Here is a 24,537-nt window from a genome sequence, read left to right as displayed (position 1 = left end):
GTTTTGGATTGTTCGCCACCATTATCTACCGGATTTCAACCTACCTTACTCCTTCTGACTACGATTCAGCTCCTAGTTTCGGTTTGTTCGCTTTCTTACCTCCCTACGACTCCTGCATCTGCATTGGATCCTTTTCACCTCTTCAGAGCAGCGTTACAATACCCTTGGGGATTTTAGCTATGAAGATTTAGATTTGCTTAATCTGGTGATCCTCAGGGCTCGCTATTAAACCAACTACTATTTAGCAAACAGGTAATGTATTTCTCGATTAAACTCCCAAAACTGCCAATATTTGTCATAGAGTATGCATCTGGTCCACTGTTGATTTTATTCTTCCTGAAACCTGTTTGTTGAAAACCTAAGGCTTCTTCCATGTATGATCTTCTTAGTAATATTTGGCTTAGGATTTTGTAAGCTATACATAGTAGTACAGTTCCTCTGTAGTTTGTAAACTGCATTGGATCTCCCATTTTGAAAATTGGACATAGAAGAGACTCCTTCCATTCAACAGGAATTACTTCCTTTCCCCAGATGAATTTTATGAGATGGTGCATCTTCCTATGAAGTGTGTCTCCTCCCTCCTGCAGTACTTCAGTATATATTCCTTCCCTGTCTTCATCTTCTTGATCAGAAAACTTTACCTCTTTCAAATTTGGATCATCAACTACAGACTGTACATCCTGAGTCCTCTGTTCTTCTCGAGCATTGTCTGGGATCTTGTCACTATTTAACAATACTTCCATTCTCCTAAAGCCTTTTCTTCATCTGTTACCAAAGTCCAGAAGTAGTGGTAAAAAAAGCAAGCCTCAAATCCAAAAGACCAAGGAGTCCAGGGATGATATCTCAAGGAGAAGATATGTAGCTCTCAAAGTCTAACCCAATACTGAGCAAAGTTGGAACACGGAGCAGAGTTTGAGTAGGCTGCAGGGGAGGTGTGGTGATGGGTTAACAAGGTCTGACTAACCTACGCTTCTCCAGAGTGGATGAGGTACGTCCTATCGGTTTGGGTGCCCTCTGGTAGCGGGAAGCTGGTACTGTAACAGCAACAACAAAAAAAAAGCAGTACAAATTACCCCATTTATAAACAAGCTGTCTCAGAGGCCTACTGTATGTCTCGACCGACCAGAAAAGCCCAAACTGATAACTAGGGATGTCACAGTGTGAGATTTTGATGGTGTGATTATAGTCTCAGGAAATATCACTCTTTCACAGTTTTACAATTTTTTTTGACGTAATAAATTATGAGACACTATGGAGGGAAAAAAGACACAAAGCATGGCATAATTAATCATTTTCATAACATTCTTTTGGTCCTGCAAATAAAATGTCTACTTTATATTAAAAACGTAAATATGATGGGAATAAGTAGGCACATTTAAGAATTCACTGTAGCTGCCTTTAGAAACCAAAATAATACAATATATACGTTTTGAATATATAAAAAGAAATTACATAAAATATTGAAAATATATAAAAATATCTAGAAATAATTCATAGTGGGCAAATGGAAATATTCAGAGGTCAGAGTCTCAGCCCATCCCTCTCCTCACTTGAACGTCACTCGTTGTCAGTAAAAAGTGTATTTACTGTACTTTAACACCAGGGCCAGTGGGTGGACTGGTGGCAAGCACCAATTATAGGGAAAAATGGTTATAAGTGATAGAGGTATCCCCATATATCCCCATTAGGTGGATATAAAGCTGAGATGTCATATCCCTCTGTCACTTTTCACAGCACGTCTGCTCTCTGTAGGCTAACTAAGGTGTTGTTGGACTAGCCAGCTGAGCCAAGCCACTTATGTTCATAAGAACGCTTATGTTCTAGTTGATACTGTACAAGTCTGCAGTATATAAAACGATTTTTTTATAGGAGTCGCACTGTAGCCACAGTTATGCTATAATAGCCAGCAGCCATATCACCCTGCAACTCACAATAGGCAGCCCACTGAAGCTAAGTAGGTGTGAGCCTGGTCAGTACCTGGAGGGGAGACCTCCTGGGAAAAACTAAGGCTGCTGCTGGAAGAGGTGTTAGTGGGGCCAGCAGGGAGCACTCACCCTGTAGTCTGTGTGGGTCAAAATGCCCCAGTATATTGACAGGGACAATATACTGTAAAAAGGCGCTGTCTAACATGGGAAGTATCAATGTGCGTTCTGAGTGGCTGCATCTGTAGTGATTGCATAGTAGAAGTTTTAAGTTTTTTAGTTGTAAATTAATCAAACAGTTCCTGCTTTCTAAAATAAAAAGAGCATTTTGTTTAAATTAATTGGCTTAATGATCTCCTCTCTTTAGCAATTTTTTAATTTATGCTCAGCAAAATAAAAATCCACGTAGGTGTTTTTTAAACTCGGATGTATTTTTTTCTTTGGTAGCTAACATCCACTGTGCAAAAATGTTCTTCAAGATGCCTGGTTTTCTAAGGTAATACAGTTTTACTAATGAGAGGTTATACCCTCTAGGAGAAGAAAGACAACATTCTCTGCTGGTGGAAAGGTACAGTCATTACCACAAAGGCAATAATTTCAAGATACTCCAAGACCAATTGGGTGTGTAAATACTGAGAGACAATAATCACTTAAATGAAGGACAGTTATTTTGAGGCCAGGACTGATAAAACGTGGGCTGTCAAGGTGTTTTTTAGTCTGTTCAGTACTAAATTCTTATGTACAAGAAACTGAACAAACTGAAACTGAATGAATAAACTCAGATATATTTTGACTTTTTATTTTTCAACAGTAATCTATAATACTATATTGTTACTACACCTTAATCATTTACAAGCAATTTTGTTAGTGTTTCTTTCCAAATTAACCATCACTACTGCTAACGACCTAGTCCTACTAGGTATTAGTTCTGTAACAACCTGGGACTGTTTCTGTGCTTTGCCGAGCATTTTGGACACAGTTGTGAAGATGGATCATTCTTTTGAAATGTTTCTGGAGTTATTAACTCTCAGCCTTCCACTTTGTAGTAATCATCGGTGCATGCCAACATCATCTAAGATTATAAACAATCCAGTTGTTCAGTCAAATTCTAATTATGATTTAATTAGTTTACGAATAAAGAGATAGCATGCATAGTACTTTGGCTTTAACTGCACAAAGTTTAGCGCTGTCACATCCCCAGCTGTGACGGGCTGTGCAGAATGTTCGTTTAATGAACGAAAATGAGTGTGATGCAGGCTTACGCTCATTGAGCTAGTGGATGCGGTGTCATGTGTGAGAAGCACGTACAGTACAGTATGCTGCAGGTGACAGGACACGAGTCAGCATACAGGTGGCCGCACTAGAGGCCGGCAGCAGTAGAGGGAACGGCAGCTTGGATTGCAGCTCTGTGGTGGGACAGGAGGGGCAAACCAAAAGAGGAGGTTGATGCGGAATGCAGAAGAGAGCTGCTGCTTCCTGAATTTAGTTAGACCATAAGAGCACAGAAAAACAGAAGGAATATCAACTGCAAGCTTTGGGAAGGGAAAGAGTCAAAGGTCAATACTGACCAGCTGGACACCAGCCAAAATTAAGTGTAAATGTAGACAAGATCCCATCGCTGTAGCTGCCTAGGCCTGGCTAGGGACAACATGGGGATGAACGAGGAATAAGGGGGTGAACGTGGATCCAGTGCACATTGCTTCCACGCACTCACAGCAGTGGGGCGGTGGGAATCAGTGACAGGCGGGTCCTAGGTGTTTGCCGAGCTGAATGGGATGTGAGACACATTGATCAAAAGGAATTGTCTGGTTTATCTTAGTTAATTAAGCTTTTGGTAAATCATCAAGAATCATCAACAGTCGAGGAACACAGGATAAAAAGACAGGCAGAGGGGGAGATTCAAGGGGACATGGAGAGAGACAGAAGGAGGCAGGAACTGCAGACACAAGGACATACTGTACAACAGTGGTTCTCAAACTGTGGTACGCGTACCTGCAGTGGTTCGCGGCGTGCCGCCAGGTGGTACGTCAAATGACCCTGGAACTGTGTTGTGTGCGCTGAAAAATCGGGACAGGTTTTCATATTTTGTTTTTTATACGTGTCGAATACGCAGCCTACGTACTACGATACAGTGCGCGCTAATACTTCAGTGGACACAAGAGATACTCTGTAATTCTATACCACTCTATAGGAACGCGTGCTACGGACGCAAGTGACCAATTGTATTTAAAAAAAGCTACTGTATCTCCAGAAAATAGGGAGGTAGGAGAATGTGCGTGATTTTGGAACAATGCCAACGTTGTAAACACAGGAATGCATAGAAATGCGTGCTACGAACGCTGGTAATCTTGTGAGCACAGGAAAGCGTGAAAAATAACAGAAAAATATTTAAGAACTGTTCTAAGTTAATTTGAGAAAAATACACCGAGCGTCTCTGTGTTTCTCTCCCATGCGCATGAAATAAAAACTTAAAATAAACACTGAAATAAAAACGGAAACGTGGAAAAATGCAAGCTTGCGGATTGCTAAAGCAAGTAAGCCCCACACTATTATGTGTGGAGAAAAAGCTGCTGAACAACTCGACCTGCTGCCCCCCCTGAAAGACACAGTCATTCATAGAATTATTGAAATGAAGGATTATATCAAAAGTACGCTGACAGAGCGCGTTAAGATGAGCAGATGTTTTTCACTGCAATTAGTTGAGTCTGTAGTCGATTTGGCCAATTTGCTCGTTTACGTTAGATACGAGTTTGAGGGTACGTCCCATGAGGACTTTCTGTTCTGTAGACTGCTACCAACAGGAACTACAGGAGAGCACGTATTTCAGCTTCTGAATGAATTTATCGAAGAGAATGGCATCGACTGGATAAAATGTGTCAGAGTTTGTACAGACGGTGCTAGAGCAATGACAAGCCGACACAGCGGTGTAGTTGCTCGAATTAGAGAGGTTGCTCCAGAAATTAATGGATGCATTGCAACATCCACTGCGAGACCTTTGCCGTCAAGAAAATGCCTGACGATTTAAAATCTGTTAGACTGTTGTGAATTGTATCAAGGCTCGAAAAATTAATTCACATCTGCTTTGCTCGACTAAACAGGCTCACCCCTCTCACTGAAATGGTGCTTTTTTATTTTTATTTGTTGTTGTTTTTTTTCTGTAAAACACTTTGAGAAGCCACATTTTTTTATATCAAACAAATTTTATTATTATAATATTTATTATATGTATGTGTGAGTGTGTGTGCACACGCGCTCATGTTGGTCATTGAGAATTTCTGGGGTTCCAATGAGATGATGACTTGTAGGTGGTACTTGGAATGCTTTGGTTGGATTAGGGGTGGTACTTGGTCCAAAAAGTTTGAGAACCACAGCTGTAGAAAAAGAAATGTAGCAGGTGAGAGGACTTTGTGTAGATCAACATTAAAGACCAGATTCTAGTTAAGTATTTAAAGCTTATTCAATGGAGCTTGCCATTCTGTTGTTGTAGGAAACTCTATAAAGAATCCCTCTGTTAGAAACATTTAGATGTTTATTCACCTATTCACCTATTCACCTTAGAGTATAGATTTACAGAAAGTAAGTTATGTTGCATTGTTGCAGTCAAGTTTATCTCTCTTGTTGGCCTGTTTAGGCATTATATTATCTTGTCAGTGCCTTGTCTGTATTCACACCATAGACCTGGAGAACGATATCCCGCTCCTCTGTATACTTGTATATGGCTGGACTGACAAATAAACTTGAACTTGATATACAGTAGGATGTCTTAATACCGGGTTAACATTAGGGATGTTGAGATTAACTGGTTTCACTATTAACCACGATTAAAAATGTCACGTTGTAGAACCCTCGCATTCCACGTTCCCCTGAAAAATTCCTCTCGCAAATGAGTCACGTGTGTGCGCGGTATGTTAATTGAATTTTTATTGTAAAAATAAGATTTACTGTACATTATGTTAGACACGCCACATTAAGCATTCACTAAGACACCTGGTGGTTTTACAAAGTGCAGTCCTGCATCAGATTATTTGAAAAAATAAAAAGGTGTTGTGTGTTACCATGTGCTAAAAAGTAGTGCAAACTCTGCGGTATGGCACATTATACCTCGAGGATTCTGAATGGCTTATTCTGTAGCTTTGAAACCTTTCAGATATTGATGCCCATGGAAAGAAATTAAGTGTTAAGGCACAAAAAACTTAATTTCAGTGGAACTTTCTGGAAATGTTACCTAGAGTCCACACGGCACAAGGCTACAATTATGTGTTGCGGACTCAAGCTAACACTGCCCAAATAAACAGTGCCCAAATAACACTGCCTAAATAAGCACATAAGAAGGGTTACAAACAAGAGGACAAGGTCCGTTTGGCCCATCTGGTCTGCTTTGTAGTTAGTAGCTTATTGTTCTAAGTATCTCATCCAGCCTTTTTGTGAAAGAAACCAGGGTATCTGCTTCAATGACAGGGCTAGTTAGCTTGTTCCGTACTCCCACAACCCTTTTAGGTTTTAGGTAAAGATGTTTCTCCTAATCCTAATTTCCACTTGTGCCCCCTGGTTCATGTTTCATTGTTCATTCAGAAGAAATCTCCTGGGTCGTGTAATGCCACGGCTGGATACAGCAGCGTGGGTGGTGATTTGTCAGAACCAAGCGCAAGAGATAGTGAAAAGTGAAACTGACGTAATGATTTACTGGCCGACCCAGGCCGGTCAGTAATGGGGGGAATGACAATCCCAGGAGAAACCGGACCAGCTGCATCCCTGGCTGCCAAACAAAATCCAACGGATGAGAAACAGGGAGTCACATGTATAGGAAAAAACGAGTTGCGAGGAGCCAGGAGGCTTAGAAGGGCAGACTTCAGGCCACTGATACTGCTGAACAGAACAAGAGCTGCCTCGATGCGCCGGGCAATACTGGAGCAGAGAAAACAAAGGGTCAGAAAAACTACAAGGAGGCTGGGGTACGGAGAAGCGGAATAGCGAGCCTTGTAAAGAAGGAGAAACAGGTTTCAGGGCAGTCATGAGGCTGCAACTTATGTGCAGAAAAATGATTGCCTATCAGCAAAGTAAATGGGGAGAGAGTGAGAAAGACGTGCAAATGAAAATCAGGGTGATTTGATCAGGGTCAAAGCGGCACCTCGGATTTATATAGAAAAGCAGGAATTGAATAATTAACATAAGTAACATAGATCACGAAAAGGTGATCCAGTCAGAGCGGGAAAGAGCCCTGAAAGAGTCAGAGCCCTGGAAAACCATGAGCTTTTGAGAGCATGTGATGGTTTCCGAAGGCGACAGCTAGCTGAAGGACGCCTTCATGACATGTCAATGTTTTTACTTCTAGCTTTACATCTAAAATGATGTATATTACAAAATATAAAGCTTAATATTGATTATTAAATTATTATAATAGATAATATTGATTTATCATTGTTCCATCTTTTTGAGTGGCTCTCTGCATGGTACAGTATGTACGACCATAAGACATGCTCTTGCTGAAACTGTCTAATTTTTTGCTTTAGATGGATTAAAAAGCTATTAAACTTAGTTGCTTTTAATTGCATTCATTTCCTGCTATCTAGGAAGTTTTATCATTTCAAAATTTCCTTCTAGTTTTACAATTTCTAGTTTCTACAATTGTAGAAAACATGTACACGACCATGTCATCTGTTTTCACAAATTAGCTACCATGGTGTGTACAACACGTCAGTGGCACACAAATATGTCCAGTTCACACCCTCCGAAAGGTAAAAAGCTTTGTGATCATTTGGGATGAAAAGTGTTATACTGTACAAAGGAAGTGATTATGATTATTACAGTAACAGGTTCATATCCCTATTGTAAATTATCACTTTTCTGTTTTAAGATAATGTAAAAATAATACCCTTTTATATAATTTAAATAAGACTCTTTTTTAAGAATTTAAGAAATGTTACAGATAAACAGAGCTTTGATATCTGCTGTGCATATGAATGTTCTAAACCGACAATTAGTCTATTATTTTTACTTTTGTAATGTATATTTCTTTCTTTGGTAGAGTAAATTAAAACTTTTTGAGTTTTTGTTTTTGTTTTCTAAATCCATCAGTTGGTAATTATATTTTGTTTACCTTTAATAAAACTGCTATTGAGTGGTACAAGTTGGTTATAAACAGATATTAAACAGGTATTTTTTTTCTTTTTTGATGACTTTTGACATCCAGTCTGTTTTCTATACCATTTACTTTCCAACAATAAAATCTAATATTTAGTTCAGTGTTATCTTTTTTGTTAGGTAAGGAATCTACTTTTCCTTTTCCTACCAACATTTTTTTTTCAGAATAGTTGTATGAAGAACAAGAAGAAAACTTCCAGAAGTTTTTTATTCTGAGTGCTGTGACTTTTTTTTAAGCAGTAGAAGCCCAATGACAGTGCACACTGTGTCATATAAGGTTTAGTTCAAAGTGGATTTAATGAGACTCTTGGCTTGGCCAAGCCTGTATGAATACAATCTTGAAGCTCTCTTTGAAGACATGAAGCCAAACTGAGTGGCAATTTTCTTTATGTATCGGATTTGCCTGTGAGAAAGGATTCTTCTTTGTGATTCAAAATGAGGATGAATCTAGTTCCAGATATGTATTTACTACTTCACAGAGGTGACTTTGAAGGTCTCCCCCCTGATGCATCCGGATTCCAATAATTCATAGGAGAATGGAATCCGATTGACTTTTCTTTGTGACGACTGAGTGCCTTGATTGAGAGACAATAGAAGATGACAGTGAAGAAAACCTGGTTTACAAGATCTTCTTTGTTCAAACTGCAGAGAGCTCCAGATCTTTGACACAGTAAAATTATATATTTTTTTGTTTTTGTTTTCTTTTCACATGTGTGTCTCTGAATACAAGGTGCAGTTATCACTGTGTTTTACACTGGGGGGCAACTTTTTATACCAGTACAATAACATAGCCATTTAAAGTTAAGATAGGAGATTCCTGATCCTCATTTTGCCACTGATGCTTCAGGATTTCATCTGGTAAGATTATGTAGAATTTGGCTCTTAAGACTCAAAGACACCTCAAAGCTATGTGGTACTCTCATACCTTAATTATATCTCACTTAATTATAAATTAATTTAAATTTAATTTTAATTTTATGTTAGTTTTCACGTTTCTTGGTTTCTTTAGACTTGCATTTTAAAATGTGCATTAAAATCATTAATTTGCCGTAGCCCTATCTGTGGATGGCACTGTACTTGAATTTCAATCTAAATTAAAAATTAAAACTTGTAAAAAAACTACCAGGTTTCATGTCCATTTCAAAATCCTCATGCTCAACTTACTGTTTAAGGCTCTAAATAGCTTGTCACCGCAGTACCTGTCTGACTTACTATTGTCCTACTCCCCATTTCGCAACCTTTGTTCATCTTATATATACAGTAAATGAAAACCATAGGGAAATAATCATACAGTTGTTTAGGATTCAGATTTGTACAAATCAGGCCATATCAAGCCACATTTTAATGAAGTTCAAAATTGCCTCAGTTTGGAGGCTTGTTAATTAATGGCATGCTGTTTTTCAATTTTTCAATAGCAAGTGTTTATCTTGATTTTATTTTTGTGAGGGTTTATTCCATTGGTGCTAAAAAAGATTGCAAACATTGAGTAAGAAATTGCATATTTTGGTGCTGAACATTTAACTTTCTAAAGGCAATATCAGACCAAACTATTTCATAAATGTGATATTTAGGTCAAGTACTGTAGGTACAGTTGAATCACAATTCTGGTTTTGTGTTTTTCACAGCCTGTTTTTTAGCTCTGCCATACAACCTTCTGAGAATCCATCTAGACACATAAGTCCCACTAATTCAAACAGGTATCAATCCATTTAACTATCGTGTTAGAAAATTCCCCTTTAATTACAGTATAACTCACAAAACAATTATGGACATTCTTAACAAATAGTATGTGTTCCACAGTTAATTTTACAACATCACATTACATTATCATTTTGTTGACTGTCAATGAAATATTCCGGGTTGTTTTATTAGAAAGCTGTTACATTCTATACCAAGGTTTTATGAAGAGGGAGTGATATAGGCAAGAAATGGAAATTTATTTGAAGAAACCTTGGAGAGCCCAGTGCTCTAGGTTCCATCTAGAAACAAGCATTCTGGCTGGATGGAATTTTGGAGATTTCTCAAGAACAATTGTTGTCAATTACACGAGAAAGGTTAAAAGTTATTTGACTGTTGTTAAAGATTTGAGGGGTGCTGAAATAAGTGGTTCTAGATATTGTGATAAACTTGCATAACTATTAAGTTAACTGAAATTTAGAGAATGCAGTCTCACAAGTTAGTGCTAATTTGAAACAGACATTTGAAACATTTTTATATAAAAATAATGTAGTGAAGATGCTGTAACCAGTGCAGACATGAAGAGTGTCTTCCATTCCTGAAGTCTGTGAGTGGTCAAATGGGTCTATTTGGAAAGACTTTCATACTTTAGACAGGCGTCTGGCCAATGTAATCTGAAGTTCAGACTGCTACCAACTTTTGACTGTGAAAATTATTGGAGAATATAAATTCAGCACTTTCTGAAGTACCAATTATCTGGAGGAGGATCTCAGATTTTGCATCCAGTAGAATGTTGTTGATAACAGAGCTGTAAAGCACTGAGGTACAACACTTGATCATGTCAGACCTCTGGTAAAAGAATGGTCCTAGGCATGCAGAGATTACATACAATATATTCTTTATCATGATGCATGTAGTTATGGGCTGTAGGCTCTCTTTTTGGCATTTTCCTTCCCTTACAGTATGTAGGTTGGTGAGTTTGCTAGAGGTCTAATTGTACAAATTAATTTCTACTTCAACAACTCAAAAATATGCTTTTCTTCTTCACCCCAGATAGATTTAATTAACCAGTTAAGTAAGGTTTTGATCTCCGCAAATTTGGCCACATAATAATAATTGCCCAGATCCAGCAGAGCTTTCTACTTTACAATTGAACAAGAAGGTTTCTTCTTTATTCTTCCCTGACAAGTATAATATTGGTCCTGATTTCATTCCAGTTTCCTGTTTTCTCAGAAACAGCACTTTTTCCTTCAATAGTTAACATTTTGTTGGTTGAAAACTTGCTTGCTAGCTGTAGAACACTGATCCTCATGGTTGTTGCTCAACACAGTTAAGGCAGTTTCCTAGTAGTCCTGCTTGTCAGTCTTAGTCTGCTTGTAGCTAAATTGATTCAACAAGATCATGGCTCATCCAATAATGCCAAGCCACTCTTTGTTTTGGGCAAGTGATATGTACTTTTAACAGTCCAGTTTTTCAGCTGTCTGTAATCAACACCTATTCACTTTCACCCTGGGCCCCAATGAGGACAATAAGGGAAGCACGTTTTGGAACAAGTGGCATCACAAAAGCTGCATCAAGCATGACTTGAAGATGATTCTCCTCCTCCCCTTAGAAATCCAGAGCATTCATCAAACTGACTGTTAGCCTTGTGTCTGTATGGTTTGTTATCGCAGAGAATTTGCCAAAGTCAGAATTTATGGATAAAAAAAATATTTGGGAGTGTAGCAGAAGGAGAGCAGTTTTTTTTCCCTCATCTGTAAGTTCTTCACTTGAATTGGGAAAATGTTTGTCTTGTAACAACATTGTAGATGTCCTGTGTGGTCCAGTACACTCACAAAGCTGCAATATTTCAATGGCAAAACTAGTGAGGATCCATGAAAATGTTCATCAACTACCTGTTTTTCATTTTAGTCAATAGCTCATGAAAATAATTCACAATGATGCTGACAAAGACTAAAAGGCGTTGAATTTTTGTTTGAGTAAATCAAGATAAGACCAAACAACATGTTTGACTGGAACTCATAGGAAAATGAATTTTGTCACATGAGGATCACTATTCGCCTCCTGACTGGCAAAATAGCATGCTGATTGTGCTTGCTGATTGCTAAATTGTAGCTAATCAACACATTAATTAGAAAAAAGTAATATAAAGAAATTTCTAGTTTTATGGCCGGTGATTAATGTGCAAGAGCAAGTTATTCATGTAAACTGTAACAGGTCTTAGTATAGAATGCGATGTGCATTACACTTCAGCTTCATAATGGCACTCTGTCGGAGAGAAATAAAATCTGACTTCGTTCATCTTTTTATATTGAAAACCTTAAAGTGAACATTAAAGAGATCATTTGGCCTACCTATCCCATTTTTCACTGATTCAGGAATCTCATCTATTTCTTGAAAGAAATCAGGTTATCCAAGTCAACATCATCACTGAGTAACTTGTCCCATACTCCCACATCCTTTTGCATAAATATCTGCCTCCTTTTTACAGTTTTAAATGCACATCCACACAGTTTCCACTTTGTCTTTCACTGTTTATTCTGAAGAAGTCCTAAGTGTTGCCTCTGTCAGTGCCTTTGAGGATTTCAAATACTTGTATCAGGTACCTTGGCAGTCTTCTCTGTTCAAACCAACAAAGTTTCACTTAATTTTGGCTTGTCAGAATAGGACCTGTCTTTAAGTGTACTGTATGTTGTTGCTGTATTGATTCAAGAGCAGCAATATTATTTAATGTTTTGTCCAATTGTATGCAGTTGGACTAATTGAGATCTTCCTAGTGCCTTGTACAATTTTAACATAATCTCCCTTGATTTAAGTACTTTTATATTTGTACCACTTTTAGATTGAATCCAGGACTGTTCACTTTCACACAGCAGTTCTTGCTTCTTTAGATTGAATATTCCTTAAGTAGATAAGAACGATCCTAAAAAAAATTGCAGAATGAAGACTAAAAACATCAGTGCGTATGCAAGATTTGTTATTAATCAGTCAGCGCTTTGTGATGAGGAATAAAAAAGCTGATTCATCAGAGGTTTCTTCAGTAGGGAGAGAGCCCCATACCTTTTAATATATTCAACAGGAGAGATACAAGGAGACTAACAGGAGATGTCTCACTGGGTGTTTCCTGGTCTTCCAGATTTAGAAAAGTGTATGAGCATTTCCTCATGACAATATATTTGTCATTTCATTTTACTTTACCCTGCAAAAACATTAGTTTAGATTGATATGTTTACAGTCTGATGATGCTAATAAAATCAATTCTGTGCCTTAATTTCTGGGAAATCCTTTGTAATCTACTTGTGCTATTTGTTCCAGCACATTTTTCCAGCATGGACTGTATTGGACGCTGTTCTGCTCTAACACTAGATTGCTCAACAAAGCGGTCCTTTACCAGCACTTTGTTCTCTGGAGTGGCTGTCCCTGGGTCTTTCCCATTGCTGGAACTGGCTTCCTCTTGCCTCCTTGCTGACTTTCTTTCGGTCAGCGTCCTGATGGTGTGCCTGCAGTCCTTAAGTATCGCATGGTTCCTACAGGCTGTAGTGGGCGGGGGCTTCCTTCCAGTCTGCTATAGCAGTAAGCTGTATTTCTATGTGACTATTACCCTTGACCCTGGCTGTAGTGTGAAATGATCTGGGAGGCATGTGGGCGCTGTAGTTCTTTCTAGACTGTGATATAGCTACACTGTAAAGCAACACTATACAGTAACTGTACACCATCTCTTTGTCGCACAGGTGGAGCAAAAGTCCTTGTTTTGAAACCATTCTACCAGAGTCAACATAATAGCATAGAACATAAATTCGCTTAAATATAATTGCTTTTGAGCAAAGCAAATTGTTTATTTGAATTGTTTCTATCTAAATGCAAATTCCCACCTTTTCCTCTGTGTTTGGTGAAATGAGATTATGAACATCTGTGTGCAGGCATACATCTTGTAAATTTAAGGCCTTGTGAAAGGATGAGTGGGAATAATTTTGTTTTGGAAAAATTGCCAGAAGACATCACAGATTTAGTTCTGGAGATCTACACTATATATGTTGTGCGATATTTTCTTTCCATAAAGCAACATTTGTCTTGAACATTGTGCTAGGCACACTGTGTCAGCTACGGTGATAAAGCACCAACCACTCTCCATGAAGTTCTTCCAAGTCTGGAGTTAGTAAATGAATTGAGAGTAATGATTTTAGCATCCACACAGGTATTTGTAATTCAATTAAATGTTTAGGGTGCCCACTGTGAAATGTGTTGTGGGTTTATTATGTTTTGGGGTGGTTTTACAGTTTGTGAGTCCTGGAGTCTTGGAGCTATGATAGGGTGAATAATGAACTCCAAGACAGAGAAGGATATCTGTAACCCTCTGCCAAGAACCTTAATCCAATGTTACATTTGTGGTTCAAAGTCAAGAAGCCAGTTCACAAATGGAAATTAAAAGACAAGCAATTCTGCCTGAAAGAATGGTCAGAAATACTCCTCTAAAATGCCCAGAGGTGTCATTGTAATCCATTCCAGAACTGCAGGGTTGTAAATAAATATGACTCTCATGCTGGACAAGAAGTAATTATTAACTAAATTCATTATTTATGACAAATATATCTTTGTTCTGTGCAATGCTATTAAGATTACAGAATTATATTTTTCAGCAGGACACATTACTTAGTCCATAAATTGTTTTGGACTGGGTTGTATTTTATATTGTATATATTATATATTATATGTATTATCTGTATATTCTAGTCAGTAACTGTTGACTGAACACTTGGAAAGCTGACTAGACACACTGAATACATCAATACAGTCTTCATCAATATCTAGCTGAATCCTAATATTATAGCTGTGAAGGGCTTGTTTGTAATTGGAGCCTAGATAACAATTTGTATGCTACAGTGATTGGTATATGCACTTTATTGGTGTAGAATGTAATATGGTTACACTAATTATGCTCATTACTTTCAGCTTTAGACACAGTGGTGCCTACAGTATAGGCCTGTAATTGAAAGTGTCTTGGACAGAATATTAATGTGAAAAAAATATCCCCCTCTTCAACAGCTGACTACAAAGAAGTCATTTTAGTTGTGTGAGTACATTTCTGTCACACAGTATTGTTGCGTATTATGAGTGTCTTATTTCCAAAATTACTAAAGAGTTGAAAAACCAATTAGGTTTCAATTAATATGAGACAGTGATGCAGCTTGCCATAAGTACGTTTAACGAACTGAACGAAAACAACATGAGCCATTACAATTATGATAAGAAATGTAACAATTTGCTACTACCGCTCTGTAAATCCAGTCAACCTGAAATAAACAGTGAGTTATGGACACAACTGTAAAGTATTTTGTTTGATATTTGGAATATAGAATTTATAAAAATATTTTCAGCAAATAGTTTTGTACTGTAATTAGATGTAACTCAAAATATTTGACTCTGAAGAGAAATAATGCATCTCTACAATTTGGCCTATTCATTTGAATTTTAAAGAAATTTACAAAACTAGAATGATTTATTGCTAAAATGATAATAACAGCATCATTCCACATAATTTATATCATTGATTGATAATCATTTGGAGTTTGGCACCCCTAGCTGGCAACCTATATACTGCACAGTATGTGCATAAGTTAAAATTATAACTTTGTGTTTTTTGTTGTTTGTATATGTTACTTACATTTTTACATACATTGTAAGCAAGTTCTTTACATATATTGTATGTAAATGTTCTTTACTTGACTTTCTAGTTTAACACTAATTGTGTTCTTACAATATACTTTTATGTCAAGACATTTCTTTTGCATCAACAGGTTGCATTAATTTTTCTAAAAACAAATTCTGAAAACCAATAGCTTGTTCTGTATAGACGAGTAACTCTACTTGATCTGTTTATGTGTAATTGAAGTTGCCTTGCTTGCTTTCAAAGGCGGATATGAGACCCCTGGCTGTGAGGTGATTTGTATGCAGCCAGCTTTCCCGGAGAAGGCTGTCTTCATTTGGGCAGAGTGACAGGCCATTCTTCAGCTGCTGTTCCGTTTCACACTTCATGTGAACCTACTGGGCCCCCATTGAAATAAATTTGATGGCTCAGTGCTCTTTCCTTATAATGTCCTTACAACTTACTTCAAACCATAAACAAAAGACTCATTTGATTTGGGATTAGAAATTAGAGGAAATAAGAGTGGAAGAGTGGCTTTGGTCAGAATATATTAACCCTGGTGCTGAAGTATTACTAACTGGATGTATAGAGGGAGCAGTGAAGACGTTTTGAAACAGTTTTAGATACACTTCTACTTTTAAAAAAAACATTGCTGGGTTGTAGTCAGGTTCCAGAATGATTGTTCAAATAGGGCAGTGTTTGGATTTGTCACACAAACATTATTGTCATTGTGGAAAAAAAGTTCAACTTTTGACTCCTCTATCCAGAAATCATTCTTCCAATAGTGCAGTGGTTTGCCCAGGTACTCTTTGGTGAACTTTACATTTTCATTAACTGTATAGTATCTACACATTTGAAAAAAACACTGTTTTCTAACAGAAGAACCCAATTATTAAGCATGGCAGTAGGAATATCGTAGTTTATAGTTCATCGTAGTTTCTGTTTTGCTGTCTCAGAACCTACTGTAGATAGCTTGCTATCATTGACAGAACTGTGAATTCAGTGTTGCATCAGAAAACTTTTGGCAGAGAATGTCAGACTATCCATTCATCAGCAGAAGCAAGACAACCATCATAAACATACAGCAGATCTACAACAGGATAGCTGAAGAAGACAAAATATCACATTTCAGGTTAGTCAAGTCAAAGTGCTGACCTAAATCCCATTACATTCAAGTGGGGTTTAGGGTTTAGGTCAGGACTTTGACTCGGCCAATCCAAAATGTGACAAGTTGAAAGAAATCTTCCAATGTCACCACCAGCCCAGGGAGTTCACTGACATTTTCTGTCAGGACATTACTAGTAATTCTGAGTGACTGATATGTGCCTCAGTAGTGTATGACGATATTTTCCCATGTCAGTCACATGTCTTTCATAATAAGTGAGTAATAAAGTTTATATTACTTCCATTGATCCATTTTCAAACCACTTCTTGTTCAAGGTTACAGGCAAGCAGCAGGCACAAGGCAGGGTATACCCAGGATGGGACCCCAGTCCATCGCAGGGCAGACACGCAGACACAAACATGCACGCAAACTCACACCTGAAGATAATTAACCCTCCAGTATGTGTTTGGAATATGGAGGAAACTGTAGTAGCTCTGCGAGGCAGCAATATTAACCACTGTGCCACCATGCTGCCCGTTTATATTACTTAGTATTGTCAAATGAACATTAACTATTGCTAACACCAGTTCATTAAAATCCTCTATAGCTGAGTGCAGAAAGTTACGAAGATCATAAAAGGTACTTTTAGAGCTCATTTTAAAGGACAGTAAAATTAAGAATGTTAAGAAGGTTATACATGAAAACAGGCCATTAAGCACTTTTCACTTGTGCAGTATTAGGATTTTATTGATCCAAAAAATCCACAGGACTCTTATTGAATGCCTGCAGTTACTCTGCATCTGCTGCTGGAAATCAGAGAATTTTTGTACAATTGCAGTTTTTTATAGTTTCTTTTATAATTGTCCTTCTCATTTTTATTCTAGTTTTTAGCTGAATTTATTTCTCATAATTAGAGTTTTTATAATAATCCTTACACTTATATAGCACTTTTCTGGACACCCCACTCAAAGTGCTTTACAGGTAATGGGGATCCCCTCCACCACCACCAGTGTGCAGCCCCACCTGGATGATGCCACAGCAGCCATAGCGCACCAGAACACTGCCCACATACCAGCTCTCAGTGGGGAGGAGAGCAGAGTGATGAAGGGGATTATTAGGAGGCCATGATTGGTAAACAGAATATTTGGTCAGAACACCGGGTTTAACACCCCTACTCTTTTTGAGAAACACCCTTTGATTACTATTGACCATGGAGGGTCATGGAGGGTCAGGACCTCAGTTTTATGTCTTATCTGAAGGACAGTGCCTTCTTCACAGTATAGTGTTCCCATCACTATACTGGGGCTTTTAGGACCCACACAGACCACAGGGTGAGTGTTCCCATCCAGATACTGGCCAGGCTCACACCTGCTTACCTACAATGGGCTGCCATTTGTGAGTTGTAGGGTGATATAAGTTTTTGAGAGGAGTAAGAAGAATGCTTCAATTAAATGCCCTCCATGTCTTCTTTCTCATGCCCAAGTGATTGCACAATTTTTGGCTTTCAATATGTGACCTATCTTTCTGTGGTCGAATTACTGTTGCCGTCCTTTTGTGGTCTTCTAATGAATGTTCACAATGGGAGGGATTGTTGAGCAATACAGAGGTAAACCGAGACGTTATACATGGGGTTGCACGAGTACACAATTTAGCTGTAGCATTAAATAATTTGACACAGTTCTTTGTATTTTTTCTTTGCATTATGTATCAAATGCTCATTACAAAGTCAACAAAAATCTTTTGTGTTTCCAGTCCTAATCCATCATATTATATTTACAGAATATCATTTTTCATTGATTACCGATTTTCATGATATGCTTTTTGCATACACCTTTTTGCATTTATAAACATGTTTCATTTTTCCATATCTTAGTCTGCTGTGCGTCCTGTCTAATGCATATTGGATTTGACAGAGTACTCATCTTAATTTACATCATATACAGCAGACAAAATAAACATATAACTCTAGCTAAATAAAGTCCATCAGAAACAGCTCCAGTCCTAATACTGGTCTCTGTGGTCCTCAGCTGGGCATGCCTCACCCCAGAATGCTGCTTCTCGAGGAGGATTTACTTTGTCATTCCAGCACTCTAACCTTGCTAATTTAATACAGTAATCCACACCCAAAAGCAAACAGGTAGAGGTTGTTTGTCATAGCAGTTGCAACTATGTGAGGCCTCAATCTTAACTTTGTGGACGGAATGTTTTTTATTTATCTGGTGTAAGAAAGTGGTTATGGATTATGTTATTATGAAATGCAAATAAATCTTTTGAAGAGAGACATTACCCCCTTTTCAAGCTATGCCTTTTATTTCCCTCTCTTTTCTCTCTTTTTTGTCATTTCCGCTTAAATGTAAGGAAATCTACCTAGAATTCAAAAGAGGTGTGGCTTCAAAGGTGAATATATGCTTCCGTACAGTAGACACCCTTGATATGGGAAATTGGATGAAGGTGTCTTTAAGCTAGGCTTCTGCTTTTCTCTTGTTCCACTGCTGCAATGATTTGCTGCTGGCCACCGGCTGTACTATAATGGCAACTCTATTGCTTGTCTCGTTCACAGGGAGCTGTTGCTGTCTCTGGCACTGGGCCAGGTGCTGTCACTGCTAATTTGTGGCATTGGGCTGACGAGCAAGTATTTGGCAGACGATTTCCAAGCCAACACTCCCGTCTTTCAAAGTTTTCTTAACTACATCCTCCTGTTCCTGGTGTACACCACCACATTAGCAGTAAGACAAGGTATGAAACTGATTGTAAACATTTCTCTGTGAGGAGAAAAGGGTGGCAAAACAGTGGCTAGACCTAAGAGTGTCCTATAATGGCCTCACAATATTATTCATTTTTTTCTAATTTTATACATTGCTTCCCGTCCTGTTTATCCTGTCTACTTTTCTTCTTGATAATGATTTCTTATATTCTGAGACACACTAAAATGTAAAAATGCTATTTGCTCCAATTCTCTAATACCGTTTCTCAGTATGTAAAAAAGAGAATTAATAAATCCTGTTTTGCCAGTAAAACCATCAAGTGTTTTTTTAATTTACTAAGATTGGATCATAACACCGCCCACTAGAGTATATTTAAAGAAATTAAAAAAGGTGTTTAAAATGATGGTTTATTCTTCTAAGGGAAACCTTTAAGAATTACGCAAATGCATGTGGGTGTTACATACTGTAGAAGACTATTTTATAAATTCTAAACTATTTGCTTCAAGAATCTTCCCTTCTTATCATTATATGTGTGTGTGTGTACATGGTATGCAAAAGGAATTAATTGGTTCTGCCCATTCTTCCCTACATCATTGCAGTGTGCCCCCAGCTTTAGAGTTTTGATTTGATTCGTTTTAGCGATTGTTAAGTTGATTCCAAAGCTAAAGTCAGAAGGGACAGAGACGTACTAAAACTTAAAACTAGCCATTGTCATAAACAACGTGGCAGCACAGACTGAATCTAATTATATAATACATACCTTTTTGTGACTGATGATGTTTTTAGTCATTTTTAAAGATAATAGCAAAACATGTCTCCCTTACAGAAAGTATTGAACATGTCAGATCTTAAAATATGTATGGTAGGCAAATAAGAGGGGTCTTGCTATTAAAAAATTGATATGAAAATACACAATACAGCTATATTACAAATTTCAGGCAGCTGATAAACAGAAGCACAACTACATTTAAGTGAAGAAGTACTACCAAAAGGAAGTGGTTTTCAGTGTCTCTTCTTGTCAGTAATAAGAAGCTACCACAGGAGGCAAACCATCTCATTGTTGAACATCCACAGGCATCTCAACTTTACCTCCATCCTGAAATCCACAATCCAACACCCCTGGTTTCATCACAGCGTGAAACTGTCCTCCCACTTACATCTCATCCTTTCTCCAAAGTTTTAGAGGCTTGAGACCATTGATTGAAGGGCTTCCTTCTTATATTAAGGACACTAACCAAGCTCTCTAATGTTTAGACATTTATGTGGATTTATAATTTTCATGGCCTGGATTGTTTTACTTTTACCATGGAGGTCACATCGTTATACACCTTCATTCCCCACAATGATGGTCAAGCACAGCCCTCAAGCACACACTGGACAAATGCACAGTTCTTGCCAATTGTACATCTTGCAGAGTTGATCCTTACACTGAATGCCTTCTCTTTCAGTAATCTTTTTACCAGCAAATATTACTATGCAAATATTTTTGTTGGCTTGGTAGAAGAATGCTTCTTGGCTTCCTATACCAGCTTTGTCCCTGACCTCTCCAAGCAATACATCGAAGACTTTATTGGTGTCGCCACATGCTCTAATGACCAACTAGAGCATTTCACCAACTTCCACCCATTTTTTAAGTATAAAGTTAACATATCTTCTTGTTCTGAATATAAACCTCTCCATTAATCACATCTGTCTATTACAAACCCAGAGATTCACACAGCTATTTCCCGTACCACCCCTTCCGCCCCACACATACTAAAAACTCTCTCCCTGAGTCACAGTTACTCAGGCTCCAACGACTATGCAGTGATAACACTGACTTCCATAACCACCTGACTTCCACCTGAAATTTAATTATTTTTTCATTGACAGGGGATACCCCAACATGTTACTGACAGGGCCCACTCTCAAGCCAAAAATAGCCCTTAGATCATCCACACAAATCGCCAACCATGTAATCTGTGCAACCTTCTTGTTTCACAGCTCCCCTTACCGCCCTTCAGCAATCCTCCACACCAGGCACTTTGCCCTGCAACAGAACTCGCTGCATCATCTGCAATTATATATCCAATACCACACACATTCAAGGCCTCTCCAGACAATTCTGAGATGACATTATATATTCTAGCAAACACATTTATTGCATCTCTTGCAGAAAAATCCCAGTTATTTATATTAGTGAGACAGAAGAAGACTGGCAGACCGTTTCATGAAACATGTCAGGGCTGTGAGGATCAAAGGTCTCTCCTAACCGATAGTTCTCCATTCCACCTCTAAAGGCCACAAACTTTCTGATTTCACCATCTGCATCCTCACAGAGGGGTTCTGGAACTCCTGTTGCAGAAACACATCCCAAACCAAAATTATTCTGAAGTTTGGATCACACCTTCCCCCTTCTCTCAACGACAGACCCGTCTTCTTCTGAGTCCTTTTTATTCATTAGCAGATCTTGGCTCTTCACGCCTCTAATCCTGTTCTCCAAGTGTGGACTCATTCTCACCTGCTTCATGGCCATTTGCTTCCCGCCCCTTCTGAGCTCTTCTGTCTTGTTTTATTTATCTGCTAGTTTACCTGCCTGCCTCAAACCCGGAAAAGTCTCCGCAGTCAAAACATTGTGTTTCTTTTCTTTTCCTTTCAGCATGGGATAAACCTTTACCTGTTCCTTTACATTTTAACTGGTTTGTCTGGGCTCACCCAGATTTGTGTAACTTTCAGGCTGGAACTGTATGTTACTTAATCCCAAATTGGTGAAGCACTCTTTATTTCAAACTTGCAAACTGTGGAAGCCTGTTAGTGCCATGAAGAAAAAAAATCTTGCATTACACAGTATATTGCAATATTGGTTTCTTGGCTGCAAACAAAATGCTAGTTTCAATTTACAGGTTGCCATGTGCTTCTGTTTTATCAGCTATTACTGCGGTAAGGCAATCACTATATGCAGAAGTTACATTTTGCAAGACCTTGGAGATTTGTCAATGTGGCTTGCTGTCATCACAAGTACCTACTGAACATCACTTTGAAAAGACAAAAGAACAGGAAAGCTGGAAGCACTTCTGTATGAAGGGGTTGTCGGGTGTGAAACAAGCTACAGTATCCAGCCTTGTTGTCAAAGTGATACTCTGGATTGTCGATGGATGAATTAACTGCTGACTAGCACAGGGGCTCAAGGGGATGAATGGCCTCCTCTTGTTTGTAAGCTTTCTTATGTTCTTAACTAAATTCAGGTGATTTGGCCGGTGGCAATGGGTAAGTGCAATATATCTGCATCAGTAGTTTACCTGAATTGCAAACTAAATATTATTGTTTTAATTTAGTCAGAGAAATGTTTTTTTCTCATTAAACATGGCTATCCAGCTTGCTCTGCTGAGATATTACTATTCATATCCCTTCTCCAAAAGACATAGATGGGAGATAGAAGTAATTACCAGCAGCTCTATAATGTTTTAACATCTTGATAAAATCTTGACACAATGTTTCCCTTTGTTCATTCTTTGTAATTTCCAAGCAAATGCCGTTCCTGTGTGTCGTCATTAGCACAGTAATGCGAGTTAAACTTTTTCTACGTTCCCACATCCAGCCCTGTTTCCCTTTGAGAAGGAACAGTTTCGCTTTTGTACTGATGTGAGACATCTTGTTTTTGATGGTAAAGCTGTCTGTTTTGCCACTGTTGGATTTTTTTATTTCTATTGCACATTCATTAAGGAGAGGCATTATTCTTACATTTGAAATTAAATGCATGTTATGATTGCAAAATAAATTCCAATACGAGACAATTAGCTCAGCAGAAAGATTCTGAAATGTCCATCAAATCACATAAAACTGAGATTCAGAATGTGATGGAATTGTCCTTGTGCTGAGAGACACTTATCAACAGAACTAGGGTGCAGACATTTTCATATTTGTAAACCCTTTTTAAACAAAATTTAGTATGTGAAAATGTACATAAAAACAAAAAATGTTCAATCCATTGATGTAGCTCATATTTAAGTAACAATATCTGGAGTTTCTCAGAAAGGTTTTCATTATATGAAGGCCCTAATATAATTGACTGACCATAATTCCTTTGGTTGAGGAACAGTTTTACGATACCTGAGAGCCTCATAATCACTGTTGCTCATTTGCAACTAGGAAGCACAGAGATTATACTTCTGTATTTGAACCTGGTTTTCTATAATATTATATTCATTTTTAAGTACTTTATTTTTCCTGTCTTTGTCAATGCTCAGTTAAGATACAAGAACAACATTAGTTTGGGTATTAAAATTGTAGGGTATCACATAGAGAAAAGTATACATGGATAACTGGTGTTGATTGGACAGACTTCAGACCTGAATTGGATAGTATATGAATGTTTTACAATGATGTCCCTTTAGTGGAAAAAGAAAGGAAAAAAACTCTTTGCAACAATCCACATTTTATGTTTTATCTATAGCATTCTCTGAATATCTAAGTAAGTCAAGCTGCATTAAATATATTAGCATTTTAACATGAATAATAATATAAAATACCATTACAGAATACACATTCATGAAACCTTTCTGTGCATATTGTTCCAAACAAGGTACTTAATTCTGCCATGATGTGGAAGTACAGTATGCAAATGTTGTGTAGGTGTAATGGAATTCTGATCAACCTAAAAGCTGCTTCCTTTGTGGATGGTGCTCTGAAAGGAAAGGCTGCGAATGGCATGTGCTTGTAAATATGTTTACAATATTTAAAGTCTCAGGAGAGGTATTATAGAAGTGACATCAAGTGGAAGTTATCTTATGAAAGACTGCATTGCTGTTTGTCCTTATTACTATTTCATATACAGGGAAATGTCTTTCTGGTTTTGTAGATGTTACTTTAATGAGACACCTTGTCAGAAGGAATCCACTGAAATGAAAGCTAAAGAGATTTTTGTGTTACTCTTGGGAACTATGTCACTCTCTGAAATTGGTGAAATCGAGCTAAAGTTCTGCTGGTGGGAGCTCAGCTTTGAGTGCCCTTGAGGTTGGCATGAAGCTGAGGGTTACTACAGAGATTGGTATCAAATAGGAAATCTCTATCCATTGATTATAAGACTGGCTGTTATTCCTGTTATGGGTCATAGCAATGTGGAAATTATCCAGGAAGTTATCCACAAAGTGCAAGGTGGGACTACACCCTCAATAGGGTACCTGTCCAACACAAAACACAAGCACATGGGGAAAACTTAGAGACGGAAAGACACCTGGTGAACATGCAAGCTTCACAGAAGGTGCCCGGACCACAATCAAAGAAAGACCCAAGAGCTGAGGAGGAGCAGCACCAAATGCTGAGCCAACTTGCTGCCCATATATAAAACATGAACTGTAGAAATTT

At 38.0% G+C, this 24,537-nt stretch overlaps 1 protein-coding gene across 1 annotated transcript in view; it reads left to right on the top strand.

The window, feature by feature from the left end:
• Positions 1 to 24,537, top strand: part of slc35f1 (solute carrier family 35 member F1) — a 195,491-nt gene that overhangs the window by 64,798 nt on the left and 106,156 nt on the right. Inside the window, exon 2 of the mRNA XM_088907661.1 lies at positions 19,050 to 19,225. Within this exon, the coding sequence (XP_088763787.1) occupies positions 19,050 to 19,225 (176 nt within the window). The remainder of the gene's footprint in view (positions 1 to 19,049; positions 19,226 to 24,537) is intronic.

This window comes from Atractosteus spatula, chromosome 2 (assembly GCF_055471065.1).
Source record: "Atractosteus spatula isolate fAtrSpa1 chromosome 2, fAtrSpa1.hap1, whole genome shotgun sequence".
Lineage (NCBI taxonomy): Eukaryota > Metazoa > Chordata > Actinopteri > Semionotiformes > Lepisosteidae > Atractosteus > Atractosteus spatula.
This window is presented reverse-complemented; position numbering and strand designations above follow the sequence as displayed.